Here is a 15,250-nt window from a genome sequence, read left to right as displayed (position 1 = left end):
AAAAATTTGATCACAGAATAAAAAACCACCAAATCAGTTTTCTTCTCCTGAACTTCCCGCCTTTTTTTGGGAGCGAAACTCACAGCAGAATACCAGTCGCGTTGCGGTGCTACCGATCCAGTCTTTTCGGACCATGAACTCTCGCGAGCTTGCCCTCGTCTCCACAGCCGCCGTTGTCGGTGCCGTCGCTTCGGCCATTGCTTGTCGCTTCTTCTTTAATCCTAAAAAGCACCGACCTCAGTTCGATTTGTCGAGAAATGATGCTCCCTTGAACAACGGGCACTCGCAGTGTCCTTTCGATCCCTCCAAACGCAATGGGTCAGAACATTTATGATGCGTTTGCTTTCATGTTTTTGCATATCTCTGCTTTTGTTCCGCCGATTAAAGCACACTAACATTGTTAGGGTTTATAGTCTTTAGGATTTTATTTATTTCTATTCCTAAATCATAAATTATAGTCCATTGTTAGGGTTTATAGCCTTTTTTAGAATTGTATTAACTATTTGCAGGTATTTGTCATGGGATGACTATTTCATGGCCATTGCATTCCTATCGGCGGAAAGATCGAAGGATCCCAATCGGCAGGTAATTTCAAGTTCTGGGATTTTCATATCTGTTTCTGAAACGGTGTTATTGTTAGAGGAAAACGACGGCATCAATTATTTTCATGTCTAAATTTCTCTGTTTAAGCGTGTTGTGCCATTAGTCTTTCTACATGGTTGAATGCTCTGAGGGTTCTTTTTGTGTCAATCAAAACTTGTGGCCCCTTATTTGTTCATGTTGTTCTATGTTTGAATTTGTGCTCTATGGTGTAGGTTGGTGCATGCCTGGTTAGTCAAAATGGTGTAATTCTTGGTAAGTTTGCTTCATGGTTCATACGCCTGGTTTTGTTGGTTTCTTTGTTGTGATGTGAATCGATGTTTCTAACAAGTTATAGCCATTGTTCGTAATTGTGAACTTCAGTAAATACTTTTAAATGTAATCTTCTGCATGAAATGAGATCAAAATTTCTTTTTCTTCTTGTCTCACGAAGGTAATGCACATTGATTGAAATATGTAATGCTTGTCTATTTCGAATGTGTTCTATTTGTGTTGCAATAAGGTGTTCTGATCCGAGGATGAAATCTACAATATCTACTAACGGTGAACTTGGACTGTTACAAATGGTATTAGAGCCAATTACCGGACGGAGTGCCAACGAGGACTCTGGGTCCCTAAGAGGGGTGGATTATGAGATTTCACACTGGTTGGAGAGGGGAACGAAACATTTCTTATAAGGGTGTGGAAACCTGTCCCCTAACAGATCATTTAAAAATTGTGAGGCTGACGGCAATACGTAATGGGCTAAAGCGAACAATATCTGCTAGCAGTGAACAATATCTGCTAGCAGTGAACGATATCAGAGCCCGTCACCAGATGGTGTGCCAATGAGGACGTGGGGCTTCCAAGGGGGTGAATTGTGAGATACCACATCGGTTGGAGAGGGGAACGAAACATTCCTTGTAAGGGTGTGAAAACGTCTCCCTAATAGACGCGTTTTAAAAACCATGAGGTTGACGGCGATACGTAACGGGTCAAAGTGGACAATATCTGCTAGTGGTGGACTTGGGCTGTCACAAATGGTATTAGAGCCGATCACTGGACGGTGTGCCAGCGTGGACGCTGGGTCCCCAAGGAGAGGGTGGATTGTGAGATCCCACATCGGTTGAAGAGGGGAACAAAACATTTCTTAAAATGGTGTTGCAACCTCTCCCTAACAGACACGTTTTAAAAACTGTGAGGCTGACAATGATATGTGATCGGGTCAAAGCGGACGATATCTGCTTGCGGTAGACTTGGGCTGTTACATCCATAATAGATGTTACATTAATAACTAAAATCTCATATAACTCAAATATCGAATATTCACAAGTTACAACAATCATTTTTCAGTAGCCTGTCATATTGAGTTGACGCAGTTTACATAATCAAGTAGCCTATCATATTGAGTTGACGCAGTTTACATAATCAAGCCTTTGAAGTCAATTTTATTCATCTGTGATAGGCATAGGATATAATGGATTTCCCAGAGGATGCCCTGATGACAAGCTTCCTTGGGCAAAGGTTAGTTTCTTATGGCAACCTGAGTTCTCTACTTGTTAACAAACATCTCACTTCTTTTTCCTTTGTTCAGAAATCAAAAACCAGCAATCCTTTGGAGACAAAGTATCCGTAAGTTTATAAATATGTAAGCTTTTTTGTCCAATTAAATCATTTGCTAGAAGTCGAGATTTGCATTTCCTCATAACTTCATTCAATTTGCTATAGTGAAATCTCACATCGGCCGGAGAGGAAAACGGAACATTCTTTATAAGGATGTGGAAATCTCTTCCTAACGGACGCGGTTTAGAACCTTGAGGCTGACGCCGATATGTAATAGGCCAAAATAGACAATATTTGCTAACGGTGGGCTTGGGCTGTTACAAATAGTATTAAAGTCAGACACCGGGCGCTGTGCCAGGGAAGACACTGGGTCTCCAAGGAAGGTGGATTGTGAGATCCCACATCAGTTGGAGAGGGAAACAAAACATTTCTAATAAGGATGTGGAAACCTCTTCCTAACATACGTGGTTTAAAACCATGAGACTGATGCCGATATGTAATGGATCAAAGCGGATAATATCCGGTAGCGGTGGGCTTGGCTGTTACAGCAGTTGGTTCTGATGCTAAAATAGTGTCACTTTTTTTCAACCCCTCAATCATGTTCTTCTTGGCTTTAAAATCCTTTTTACAGCTATGTTTGTCACGCTGAAGTCAATGCCATCTTAAACACAAATCATGCTTCGGCTAGTGGACAGGTATTTTGCTTTCACCTGCCTTACATCTCTTTGAAACTTCTTGTCTGCTTATGAATGCTATATGCTTCACAGAGCTAAACGGACAACATGCTATTGACATTTAAATGCTTTACTTCATAACCACCATCCCCATTGCTCGATGCTTATGAATGCTCTGCTAATCAATATGTAATCTTTGCAGAGGCTCTATGTGACCATGTTCCCTTGTAACGAATGTGCAAAAGTAATTATTCAGGTTGAGTATTCATCAAGAAAATGGCATATAGGTTTGCCTTGAAAATGCCATTTACTCCACAAAACAACCATATTTGACCTCTGATATACACTATTGCATGCTCTTTTTTACTAAGTTGGACTTAATTGTGGGCTTTGTTGCAGTCTGGCGTCTCTGAAGTTATTTATTTTATTGAGAAGAGGATGAACAATTCTGTTGCTTATATTGCCTCTCACAAATTGCTATCAATGGCTGGCGTAAAAGTAAGTCGTGCTCTGTTACTGTTCGTCGTTCTGAACTTCAAATTATCAATGATTTATCTCTATGTTTATGAAGAAATAGTAATAAGTTGCCTGTTTATCTCCCTTGCTAGTGACTGATTTGGCCATTCAAATTGTAAATGCAGGTTAGGAAACATCAACCCTGGTCAAATCAGATCTTGATCAAGTTCGAGGAGCCTCATACATGAAAAGTATTTACCCCTTCTTCGAGTGTCTATATTTCGATTCACATTCTTCAAGATCAAGATCGAAAGCTTGAAACTTATATCGATGCAGTTTCTCCTTTTGACATGTATGGATTAAAAAAAATACCTCCACGGGTTTGGATTAGGAACGATCCAAAATGCAGAGACAGAACTCAAATTTTCTTTCTTTTTTGACAATATTGGAAGATGAATTGCTTGTTTTGACGAACTGTAGATGCTTTCAGTGACAAGCTACTGATATTACAAGTTGAGTAGCAAAATTTAAGACAAATAAAAATGAAATCCAGATGTTTTGATGTATAAGCGTTAGCAGTCAGTATCCAGTAACTCTTTGAGATGTATAGTCTTTTTTCCCTCTTTGGGGGGGTTGTCTGTTGAACCCGTAGAGTGCAATTGTACACTATAGCTTAGACTGGATCAATCACATTCAATTTGCAGAGGGGAGCGAAATGGTGATACCAAATGATAGCGAGAGTGAGAGCTGACCATAATTTGAAGATCAAGAATTAAGGGCCTCCAGTTGTCTCTTCAGATCTTCAAGATCATCCAAGAAAGGGGCCGTAGATTCAGTGGGAGGCGGATGCTGCTCATCTGCATTTGGAAGCTCGCGAACTAGACCTTCTGGAAGGGCATCTGCAAGGAAAAACAAATCAAGTGAATATCAAATTGAAATATTAGGCCACATTTGATAATCTTTTGGCTTTTGATTTGGAAAATTAAGCCTATAAATACTACAATCACGTATGAGTTCCTTTATTATCTACTTTTTAACTCCAAGATCAATATCATATCGAATATCCAGGTGAAACAAATCTGATACCTGATAACTAATAAATTTGGTTTAATAAAGGTTGTCCCGGTTTATTTACCAGCATAAAATATCACGAATTTTGCACACTAATACTATCAGCAATTATTATGGTGGCGAGCTAAAATGAAAATGAAGAACTTGCTGGACCGTATACATGACCTGCGAGGGAGGCAAAGAGAACGGAAACAAAATCTGAAATTAAAATAAACGGATAAAAGATCACCTGAACTGGTTGTTGCTCCCACGATTTCAATCTCAACTTCATCAACAACACTGAAAATTCAATAGTAAATTATTAGCTTAAGACACACCAAAGGTTGAATCATGATAGACACTAATGTTAAATCTCGAAAATAAGTATCCATAATCTGTAAAATTTTGCATCAATTCTTGATGTATTACGGTTCACCGACAACATCAAAAGGCAGAGATTTTATCTTTTCAAACCAGGTCCTCAATTTAAAAAATGTCACTTTTTTTAACTAGAATTCTCAACTGTATTTAATCTAAAATTGAAAAAAAAAACAAATAAAAATATTTAAGAGAGGAATCAGAACTAACACCTTATATTCCATTCATTATCAGCATGCAGTGGGATTTCTTCGACCGTCGATGCTTCTGCTTCCATCTTTGCCTTAGCTGCAGCATCTCGTGCAGGTTTTGCAATAATGTATTCCTTCTGCACCACATTATTCACAATCAAAAGGAATTTAGAAACTGTGAGATTAGCTGACTTTTCCAACAGTTAACAGTTACCTGTCTTTCCAGACAAGCCACATTGGAACACTGAGGGTTGGGCCTCATTTCCATGGTCGGAAAGTAGTCTTTTAGAGAATTATATCCCTGCAATGAATATAATCAGTAAGAACAAAGGACGAGGGAGAAAAACCAAGCATAAACAAACTTGATACAATTTTTTTCTAAGAAAATTTGGCACAAGACATTGCCATACCATCATCATAAATGTGCAGTTCGTTCAACCCTTCAACTTCTTTCATCTAGTCTTGCAAATGAAAATATTATAAACTAAATGAACTAAACGTAAAATCTTTTATTGGAGTCTTCCCACATGAAGAAGTGGAATTTCTGTTTAGAAGGGTTCCTTGACTGTTTTAGGTATTTTCCACAGCTGCATCTTAAACTCTAACATAAGCTATTTTGAGTTAGGAAATTAATTACAGACGTAACAATAAAATTGTTAATTAGCTTTCTAGTTGATTAAATGGTTAGTTCATATTTGGTCAAATGAAATGCCTATTAATATGGTGTCCGTTTGTTATCACAACTTTTTGAATGAATAAAGATTAGTGGAGTAAGTTATACTCACCAAGTATGGAGAAACGTGTCCGAACTTTAGCAGAAACTTGAGGGTGTTTTGCACCAATAGGCCTGCAACAACTCCCTGAAAATAGTATCAAATGAGTTTTTATAATTAGAAAAGTATAACAAAAAAATGAAACCATAGATAGGATTATGAAACATTAGTTAGCGTTAGCCAATTTTGAATTATGCCATGGAGAAAGGCTCTCAAATCATGAAATCAAAAGGAGTATTTTATTTTTTGTTCCGTTATTTGAAAGATTTCTAGTTGCACGGAAGACCTAGTGTTTAACTTACTGTTGTAGAACATACTGGCGATTAGTTTAGAAGCCTTTCTTTATAAGAAAAAGAAAAGGAAAGGGAAAAAAAAGTTACTCAACAAACAGCTAGCATATGATTTTAAAATGGGTTTTGGAGAGCCAACAAGAGTGGTACTTACAGTAGCATCCTTATATAATTACTGGCTGATATTTTGGAAGAAGAAAACAATAACTATGTTCTTTCCCGAAAAACATTTGAGATTTTAACTGCTTTTCGAATTGTTGAAAAAACTTTTAGAATGAAACCGAAGAACGTGAAAAAATGTTTGCAAGTGCTTTTGACTCCTAAAACACATTTGGTATGCTAACAAGCGATTTACCTATGATGGTAATGTCTAAATACAAATACAAGTCCTAAAATATACCCTGTATTAAACATAGATCAGCCAACTTGAATAGATAATCTGGACCTAAAACAAAAATGTCACTACAAAAAGGTTTATGGTTTTCTCTACAAGGAAGTTATTGGAAGTCCTTTGCATGAATAGCATTTAAAAGATGCTTTGAAAGAAGAGCTTGTGGTTGAAGCGCTTTTAAAATTATACAAAAAATTTCTTGATCAAGCCCCAAATGAGGTATTATTATCTGTTCGTTGTAGTTTGGCGCCTATTCATGCCTCATTGGAAGAAAATTTTGCACCCCCTCTTGAGGAAAAGTGTAATGCCCCTTTGCCTTCTTTGGGTATTAAAGATAATAGGCCACTTCTTGCAGTTCTCTTTTCCAAGCCCTTTGTTCGTGTTCTTTTCAAGATTTATGTTATTTTGGGAGATGTTCTTTGCATTTTCATTCATTTATTTATTTTGTGTTTTCTCTCCCCTGTGGAGTTTGTATCCCTTGACCATTAGTCTCTATTCATTTATTCAACGAAAAGTTTTGTTCTAGTCTTAAAAAAATGTTTATGGCTTTCACATGGACCTACCTAGTTATATATGCAATGTTAGCAACGGCACTTGAACAAAGGGGAAAAAATATCAGCAAAACAAATCATCTATTGCAAGTAATAGCAGTCCTTTTTTGTTTTGCATCTATACACGTGGGTGCCTACTGATGCAAGAAGACAACATGTAAGCACTACTTAAGACATAGCTAACCTCTACCTAGATCTCGTATAAATTCCAAAAGAATAATTATTGCACATTTTCCCCTTTGTTACTTGTTAAATGCTAAACGTGTAAACAAGTTCATTGATGGTTTTAGAAAATAGTTTATTTAAAGAAACCTAGGAATTATGTGTTTCAAAGGAGAGATGATTGCATCTCCCCTGACAGAATCAGAAACAGCCTTCAGGCTTCCCTGTTAACACAAACAGATTAAGAATTATATCATGACAAGAAAAATCCTTACCATTGTTGTAGGTAAAGATGCAGCACAAACCCCTTCTCGTTTGAGTGTTCGTTCGTCTATGCCAGATGCTACAACCTGAACAAAGAAAATAAATAAATAACTCTTCCACCAACGAGCAATGACTTAAAAAAAGATGATCCGGAAAGGATACAGAAAAATGAAAAACAAGAACAAAGAACAAATAACAAAGTACTCCATCACGTGAACCACATAAATAAAGTTATTGCAGTTAAGAAACAATAGAAATGTGGTTTAACTAGTTACTATAATAAAATTGAGAAATCTCCAAACATTCATGATCTTCGTTAGAGAGAGGAGGAATACCAGAGGAGGTGCACAAGCAAAACAGGCAGTTTCACCAGGAATAAGCAACTGAATATGACCAGAAACAGCATCCTCCGAAACGCCTGAACAAATCTCCAATTTGTAGAATCTTAGGAATATACGTGCAAAGTAAGAAAAACCAAAACAAATCTCCAAGTTTTAAATTCTTAGAGATATATGTGTAATGTAATAATTTCTTTGCAGGTTAAATTATAAGTTGTCTCTAACATATTTGATACATCCCAAACTTTCAATTTTTTCATTCAAGTTCTTGAACTTAAAATTGTCTAATAGGGCCACGAACCTTCAAAATTTTGTGTCTAAAGGTTCATAACCTATTAATCACTTTAGAAAATTCACGGACAAAAAGGTTATGTTCCTATTCAACGCAAAATTTAATTTTGTCAAATAGTACTAGTTTTGTGAGTTTTGTGAATTAAAAAATAAAAAATAATAGGTCAAAGACCTAGTAGACATAAAATTTAAAAATTGAAGGACTAAACTTAAAATTTAAATTTCTTTTCATATATCTTTCTTTTGGTATAAAATATAATTATATAAAGATGAGTGGTTGCCAGTATGCCCCATTTAGATTTGAACTACGAAGCTAGCATAACATATGCTTCCAAAATATCTGCTAGGCTTGCCAAAATGGTAGCAGATGTGCTTGTTAGTTCACATTTAACACTTTTGTAATATCAACAACATTAATATAAAATAATAATGGTGAGTCATAGCTTAAATTCGAACAACTTATCAATTTTTGAGATTTCCATAGTTTTCCTTGAATATCTGTCGACCACCAACATTTAAAAAATATTCCATGAATGTTTTCATAAATTTGAGTGTTATACCTATAAATTTCTGTCAACATCAATATACAATTCCTTGTTCTTAACCAATATATCAAACTTAAGATTTTAGGTGTTCGTCCATTTATGAGTGTTATGTAGTCAGCTGGTGAAAATATAACCAAACCAATTGCATGAGCCATATGTCCATAATTTGCTACAAGCAAAATTTACTGAAATCTATATAAATAAATGCACAAAGGGAGGACCAAGCATAAAAAAAAATTCCTAGGTGAATGATCAAAATAAGAATATTTTTTGCGTACCAGATTCCATCCATATCTGATTTAGCTCATTGCAAGCCTGAATACCAAATCTTAAATATCAATGTCAAAGTAAATGTAAACAGACTTATGCATTCATATATATAACAATGTAGATACTGAAGAAACTTACCTGATTAACAGCCATCCTTGCTTCATAATTATCAACACAACTTAATACAAGATCCACTCCACTGCCCTCTTTAGCTGGGGAGAATGATTTGTTTCTCAAACTTGACATAAAAGTTTCAAAACCTTGCACAGTGGTGATATTCAGCGTATAGCTCTGTAGTAAAATGAACAGATTAGAATGAAGAATAACAAACAAAATGGTCGAGATATTCTGCATAATTTAAACATTGTGAATTAAAGTGAGAATGAAGAGAAATTTAAATGTTGCAAGATATATACTTCCTTAAAACTATTCTTTATGAAAGCATGAACACGTAACAGTGGGGAAAAAAATAAAAGTTCCATTCATTATGCGTCAATTACCTAGAAAATTGGTTCGTATGCACAAACTATAAATGGACATCTGTGGGTGTTACTCATCAATGAAGGTGCAAATAATAGAGCATTTGTATAAAATGCTAACCTCAAGTACAACATCAGGATTTATATCTACAAGAGTCTGTACTGCGGCATCAGTTTTTGTCATACCAACCTGAGAATATTTCAGGAAAGGTAAGCTAGTGAACAAACTAGCCACTATATAGTTAACCGTGCCTTATAAGTGGGTAAAAACCTAACCAAATAAAAGGAAAATTCCAGAACATTTAAGAGCATTGTAAGATGAAAATGTAAATGTGCATACAGGTATACAACTAAATTCAGGAAGAGATCAAAACTAGGAGCAAGCAATCCAATTCTTAAACCACACAAGATCCCGAGGGAGAAAGGGGGACGATGAACCGAAATGGTTACCTGCTCAGGGCGAAAGAAGAGTCTATTCATGTTGGCTAACTCCACTTTATCATAATCATATAACAACAAGCGACCTATTCCGCACCTCGTCAACATCTCAGCTGCAACACTTCCAACACCTCCAATTCCCTTTGAGTGAAGAATGAAAGAACAAAACAATTCATCATCATACATTAAACAAACAAAAAAACTGAAAGATGAATAACACATAGAGCAGCTTGTTGTCTCATTATGGATAGGAACTTGTGTTTCCAATACTTCCACAGTGAAAAATATTTCATAATATATGAGGAAAGATACATAACTCTGTACGCCAACTTCTAAAAATTGAAATTCTAGAGAAGATTGAGCAGTAAAACAGATCAAGAAAGAGGAGATAAGTACAGACAACTATGGCAACAGAAAACTCCCGTATTCTTTCATAGTTTTCTACAATGCCCATCCTCTGAAGAGCCATAAGCCTACTGTAGGGGTTGCTATCTACCACCTCAGCACTCATGTCCTGCCACCATTTCGTTTGATGCATACGTTATCAATATAATTATAAGCTACAATTTAAAGATGATGAAAGAAAACCAAAACATGACAGAGGCATAGAACAAATACCTTGACTTTCGATCGGCGAACTGGTCCTGACTTTGAAAGATTTGTGAGACGCTCTAAATGCAATTGAAGCTGAATTGGACATAGCCAGAGAGCAATTGCATTCAGCGTTAGAAATTTCGAAAGCGGTAATCAAACACTCTACACAATTATCGCTCCATAGTGAAAGACGCCTAAATATTCATGAAAATTCTAAGACCGAGAGAAGCAAACCATACATGCAGATTCATGCGTAAATTAAATCAAAAAGATCATTTCTCATTACAATGAGAATGTAGTCAAATATGAACTTCACAAGAACACATCAAGAAAAACAGGATCAACCTTGTATAGAAAGAATTCTACAGTCAAATGACTCAGTTAAAAAAAAAAAAAAAAAAAAAAAAAAAAAAACAGCAAGAACAGAGGTATAATTGTTCAGGATCAAAAGAAATTGATTCAGAACTGAAAAGCAGAAATACCTTATCAACGGAACCTCGAAGAGACGCATCGGTTAGCGACTGCTTCAGGGATTCGAGATCGTCCTGCATCTCTTTCAATTCCACCTCCATTTCTGCTGCCTCTCGCTTTCTCTCTGAAGGATCTCCTAATTGTCTGTCTCTATACAGAAATCCGAAGTCCGAAAAGTCAACAAACTCTTAAGATTTAGGTGGTATCCTCTTAATTCCGATTCGGCAATGGATTTTCTTTACCACAATCTGCCAATCCGAAGTAATGTGTTCAAAGATTCCGGCGAGCTGCCCAGATCGGCTTCCTGTTCAGAATTGTTCCAACTTCCAGTAGTGATCAAAAGTTGGGTACTTTTGGGCTGTAATTTAGGCCCAATAAGTAATTGGGCCTTCTGTAGATCCAACCCGCACTAGTCTAGTGGGCTTTTTATTGTTTTTTATCCTTCCAATTTTACAAAAATAACCCCATATGTACACATTTATTACAAAAATGGCATTGCCTCGAGTAATTATTCAATCCAAACCACTTTATTAAATAATTAAATAATGAATCTAACCCAATCCAATCACAAAGTTTTTGAGCTTAGTTAGTTTGAATGGTTCCGGACGTTTATCAAATTTTTATTTTTAATAAAAATAAAATATTTTCATTCGTAAAATATCTATTTATTTATTTTCTAACATTTAATTAAGACCACGTACAAGGGCTTACGCCTGCTGAGTGTCAGAACGTCAAGGAAGTTGGTGACCCGATGACAAGAAAGACAGTGACCGAAGCCCCAGTGAACGACGCCCGTAACTATAATGGTCCTTGTCGGGTAAGTTCTAACCCGCACGAAAAGCGTACCGATCTGGACACTATCTCGGAGGAAGACTCGATAAAATAAACATGTCTATAAAGATGCGGACTACTTGTACCCAGACAAAAAGACTATGAATCCTCACCGTTTCTTGGAATTGACTTATATTAAAAAAATAAATAACCAAACAATATAATTATAAAATTAAATAAATATAGAATAAATAGATGCAAAATCTATTTTAAAAATTAAAGTTAATTCAATCTAAAATAATATTTATTTCTTTTAATCCAGTTTAATCCAAATAAGTTCATAACTAACTCAAACCATTCGGATTGAGTTAGGTTGATCGGATTTTTTTATTTTAAATTTTTATATATAAACGATTAGATTATATAAACACTACATTAATTTTTTTAATAACTAATATTTGATTTTGAATCCATTTTAATCCATGTAATATAGCACCTAGGTTTGGACCATGGATAATATGATATGGGGTTGAATAATTTGACTAACTTTAATATTATCCAAGATGAAGGCTCTAAGCTAAAGACGTGGACTTTGAATTATAAGTTCACAACCCATAATGGAAGCCTCCACTCTTTGATCATTATATCTTTGGTTGTTTGTAACGTATAATTTAGTTTTCCTTTTTGTGTCTATGGGAGCCTTTAGTCTCTAATATTATTTTATTTTAGCGTCTTTGCTTAAATTTCGTCAACCGAGTTGAGGTCGAGTGATGGCACGGTCAAATTTGTCCAAAACGTGTTGTCTATGGCCACATGTCAGATGTCTTGGTTATGCCTGTCCAGGACGTATTGTCCATGACCACATGCCTGTTTCAGACCCTTTTTACTTGGTTTCGTCTTAGATAGGTTTTTACTATTTCATGTTGTGTTAATACGAGGGCGTATGACTGTTCACCAAAATCATGTCTACATCCGTCAAGGCTAAAATGTCCTAAAATGTATTATAGGGGGATATGACTAGTTGTCAGTTCTTCTTACCCGGGTTATATGTTATCAAAGTCATTGTTGTTGCCTACTCGTTTTTAGCTTATAACATTGTTTTTTTTTTTCAAATTATTTTCAATGTATTTCCTAGCTCACGTTTTCTAAAATATTGCTCTCAAGTGTGATTTAAGGCACTGCCTCTTATATCCCACATTAGTTGAGGAGGAGAACGAAACGCCCTTTATAAGGGTGTGGAAACCTTTCTGTAGCAAACTCGTTTTAAAACCTTGAGAGGAAGCCCATAAGGGAAAGCCTAAAGAGGACAATATCTGTTAGCAGTAGGCCTGGGCCATTACAAATGGTATCAGAACCAGACACCGGACAATATGTCAATGAGGAGGTTGTTCCCCAAAGGAGGGGTAGACACGAGGCGTTGTGCCAGTAAGAATGCTGGGCCCTGTAGGGGAGTGGATTTAGTACAGGTCCCACACCGATTGGAGAAAACAACGATTGCCAGCGAGGACGCTTGGCCCTGAAGGGGGTGGATTGTGATATCCCACGTTGGTTAGGGAAGAGAACAAAACATCATTTATAAGGGTGTTGAAACCTTTACCCATTATAACGCCCCGAGGGAAAGCTCATAAAAAAAAGTCTAGAGAAGATAATATCTATCCGGTGGGCCGTTTCCGATGGTATGAATGTATTTTGTTCATTAGTGGTTCATAAAATACTTCAACATAGATATTTAGATTTATTTTATTACAAGGCAAGAAAGACTTAGCCTTTTGAATTTAAAATTAAATTATGGGTCAAATTCAACGTCCTCTAAGAATATGTTAATAAGATGGCCAAGGGGATGCTTGGAGGAAGGGGGAACGTATGGGTCAAACGAATTTCGTGTAATAATTCTCGACCCTTTGTCCATGTTCACATTCAGTCTTCCATTCTTGCTTCTTTTCAAATTACCAAATTCTAAAGCTAGATGACCTCGGTATTCTCCTGCGACATGGTCACGTTACTCGCTCCTTACTTATTAGAGTGAAAACTATCCCACGGACCAACATGAATCATTCCAGCATGTTTTGTCCTCTGAGAATAATTGTTCCAAGCAAAACATGTTTAACTATGAAATTCTTCAGATTGATCCACCGAAAATGAATGTGCCTCTTGTTGGTATTAGTAGTAACTTTCATTTCGTAGCTATCCTATCCTTACGACTACTCTCATTCAGATTGGTCTCGGTTCATCTATATATAATCTAATAAAACTCAAATATCTATATTTCAAGTCACAGATCACGGGCGTTATTACAAGCATTAAATATTATATAATAGTGATATTATAATCATTTTAAATTAAATAATAAATAAATAAAGGTTTACAATATTTCCCATACTTTTTTTTCCTTTAAATATCTCTTTTATTTATTTATTTATTTATTTTGTGGGTATGGAAATTATTAAGAGGATGGGATGAGCCACCAACTTCCACATATTTTTTTTCAAGAGCCTTATCCATTGCTTTAAAATTCCAATAATTCACTCGTTGAATAAAATAATAATATTATAATGTCCCTACATAAATATCTCTAATTTACAAAATTTCTATATATTTTTAAATTTCTACTCTTTTGAGGTCCAACGTCCTTATTGGCACACCGTTCGAAACCTAACTCTAATACCACTGTAATAGCTCCAACCCATGTGGGATCTCACCATATACCCCCGTAGAGGCTCATCGTCCTCGTTGGCACATCGCTCGGAACCAACTGTAATAGCTCCAACCTATGTGGGATCTCACAATCTACTCCCCTTAGAAATCCAGCGTCCTCACTGGCACAACGCCTGGAACCTGGCTCTAATACCACTATAACAACTCGTGCCCCACTACTAATAGATATTGTCTATTTTAGCTCGTTACATATTGTCGTTAGCCTCACAATTTTAAAACATATCTTGATTTTATATTTATGGTTTGTTACATACTATTTACTTGAATTTTACCAAATTATAGGACTAATTCTAATATTTAAAAAATAATATTTTTTTTTTTTACTTTAATTGTACAAATAGAAAAATTAGCCGGTCAAGCCACGTGTATCATGACATTTCTTTAATCACTCTCTTTTGGTTAGCCAATCTATCAACCATATTTCCTTAAAAATAAAAAATCTATGAACTATGTTTTGAATTTTATTTTTATTAATTATTATATCGCGAAATTTCCATGTACGGCCGCATTTTTTCCTCGGGTTAAAATGATCGATTTTCATTTGCCAATGAATTGAATCTACCTTGATGCGCTACTTGACTAACTCGGTTGGCCCACGTACTAGATGATGAAATTCTCGATCAATTTGAGAGAATTTGGAAAAGTCTTTCTCAATATTCATTCTATTCAAGGTAGGGAGAGCTTTAAATATTTGACTAACTCGGTTGGCCCACCTAGCAGACACGTTTTAAAGCCTTGAGGAGAAGTCTGTAAGGGAAAACCCAAAGAGGACAATATCTACTTACGATGTGCTTGGGCTATTACAAATGGTATGAGAGGCAGATACCTGATGATGTGTCAGCCTTCTCGTTGTTCCCCGAAGGGGGGTAGACACGAGGTGATGTGCGAGTAAGAACGCTGGGGAATAAGTGTCAGCGAGAACGCTGGCCTCAAAGAGAGGTGGATTGTGATGTCCCACATTGGTTGGGGAGGAGAACAAAACACCATTTTAAAGCCGTGAGGGAAAGCCAAAGAGG

General features: G+C 36.1%; 2 protein-coding genes and 1 non-coding gene across 4 annotated transcripts; 2 read left to right on the top strand and 1 right to left on the bottom strand.

The window, feature by feature from the left end:
- Positions 1–26: 26 nt before the first annotated feature.
- On the top strand, positions 27–3,618 carry LOC111457251 (deoxycytidylate deaminase). 2 transcript variants are annotated; one of them, XM_023099455.1, is made up of 9 exons: positions 31–318; positions 510–585; positions 816–855; positions 2,045–2,103; positions 2,174–2,211; positions 2,774–2,837; positions 3,019–3,072; positions 3,216–3,314; positions 3,458–3,618. In XM_023099455.1, exons 1-9 carry the CDS (start codon positions 134–136, stop codon positions 3,518–3,520), a joined length of 678 nt encoding a protein of 225 aa, XP_022955223.1. In that variant the 5' UTR covers positions 31–133; the 3' UTR covers positions 3,521–3,618. The 2 variants fall into 2 exon arrangements, with proteins under 2 accessions (XP_022955224.1, XP_022955223.1); XM_023099456.1 differs by lacking the exon at positions 3,458–3,618 and having other exon boundaries at positions 27–318; positions 3,019–3,103.
- A 58-nt stretch (positions 3,619–3,676) lies between these two features.
- On the bottom strand, positions 3,677–11,076 carry LOC111457245 (ubiquitin-like modifier-activating enzyme 5). Its single transcript, XM_023099444.1, has 15 exons — positions 10,991–11,076; positions 10,760–10,898; positions 10,302–10,370; positions 10,084–10,197; positions 9,696–9,824; positions 9,367–9,435; positions 8,905–9,057; positions 8,775–8,811; positions 7,658–7,740; positions 7,334–7,408; positions 5,677–5,751; positions 5,106–5,192; positions 4,913–5,028; positions 4,573–4,622; positions 3,677–4,171 (listed from the first exon to the last, which is right to left on the bottom strand). Exons 2-15 carry the CDS (start codon positions 10,847–10,849, stop codon positions 4,038–4,040), a joined length of 1,281 nt encoding a protein of 426 aa, XP_022955212.1. The 5' UTR covers positions 10,850–10,898; positions 10,991–11,076; the 3' UTR covers positions 3,677–4,037.
- LOC111457336 lies at positions 7,220–7,342 on the top strand. The gene has a single exon (XR_002712917.1). It is a non-coding gene; the product is annotated as a U6atac minor spliceosomal RNA (small nuclear RNA).
- Positions 11,077–15,250: the final 4,174 nt, after the last annotated feature.

Source organism: Cucurbita moschata, unplaced genomic scaffold (assembly GCF_002738365.1).
Source record: "Cucurbita moschata cultivar Rifu unplaced genomic scaffold, Cmos_1.0 Cmo_Scf00019, whole genome shotgun sequence".
Classification (NCBI taxonomy): domain Eukaryota; kingdom Viridiplantae; phylum Streptophyta; class Magnoliopsida; order Cucurbitales; family Cucurbitaceae; genus Cucurbita; species Cucurbita moschata.
Note: the sequence above shows the minus strand (reverse complement) of the source record. Positions and strands in the feature narration are given on the sequence as shown.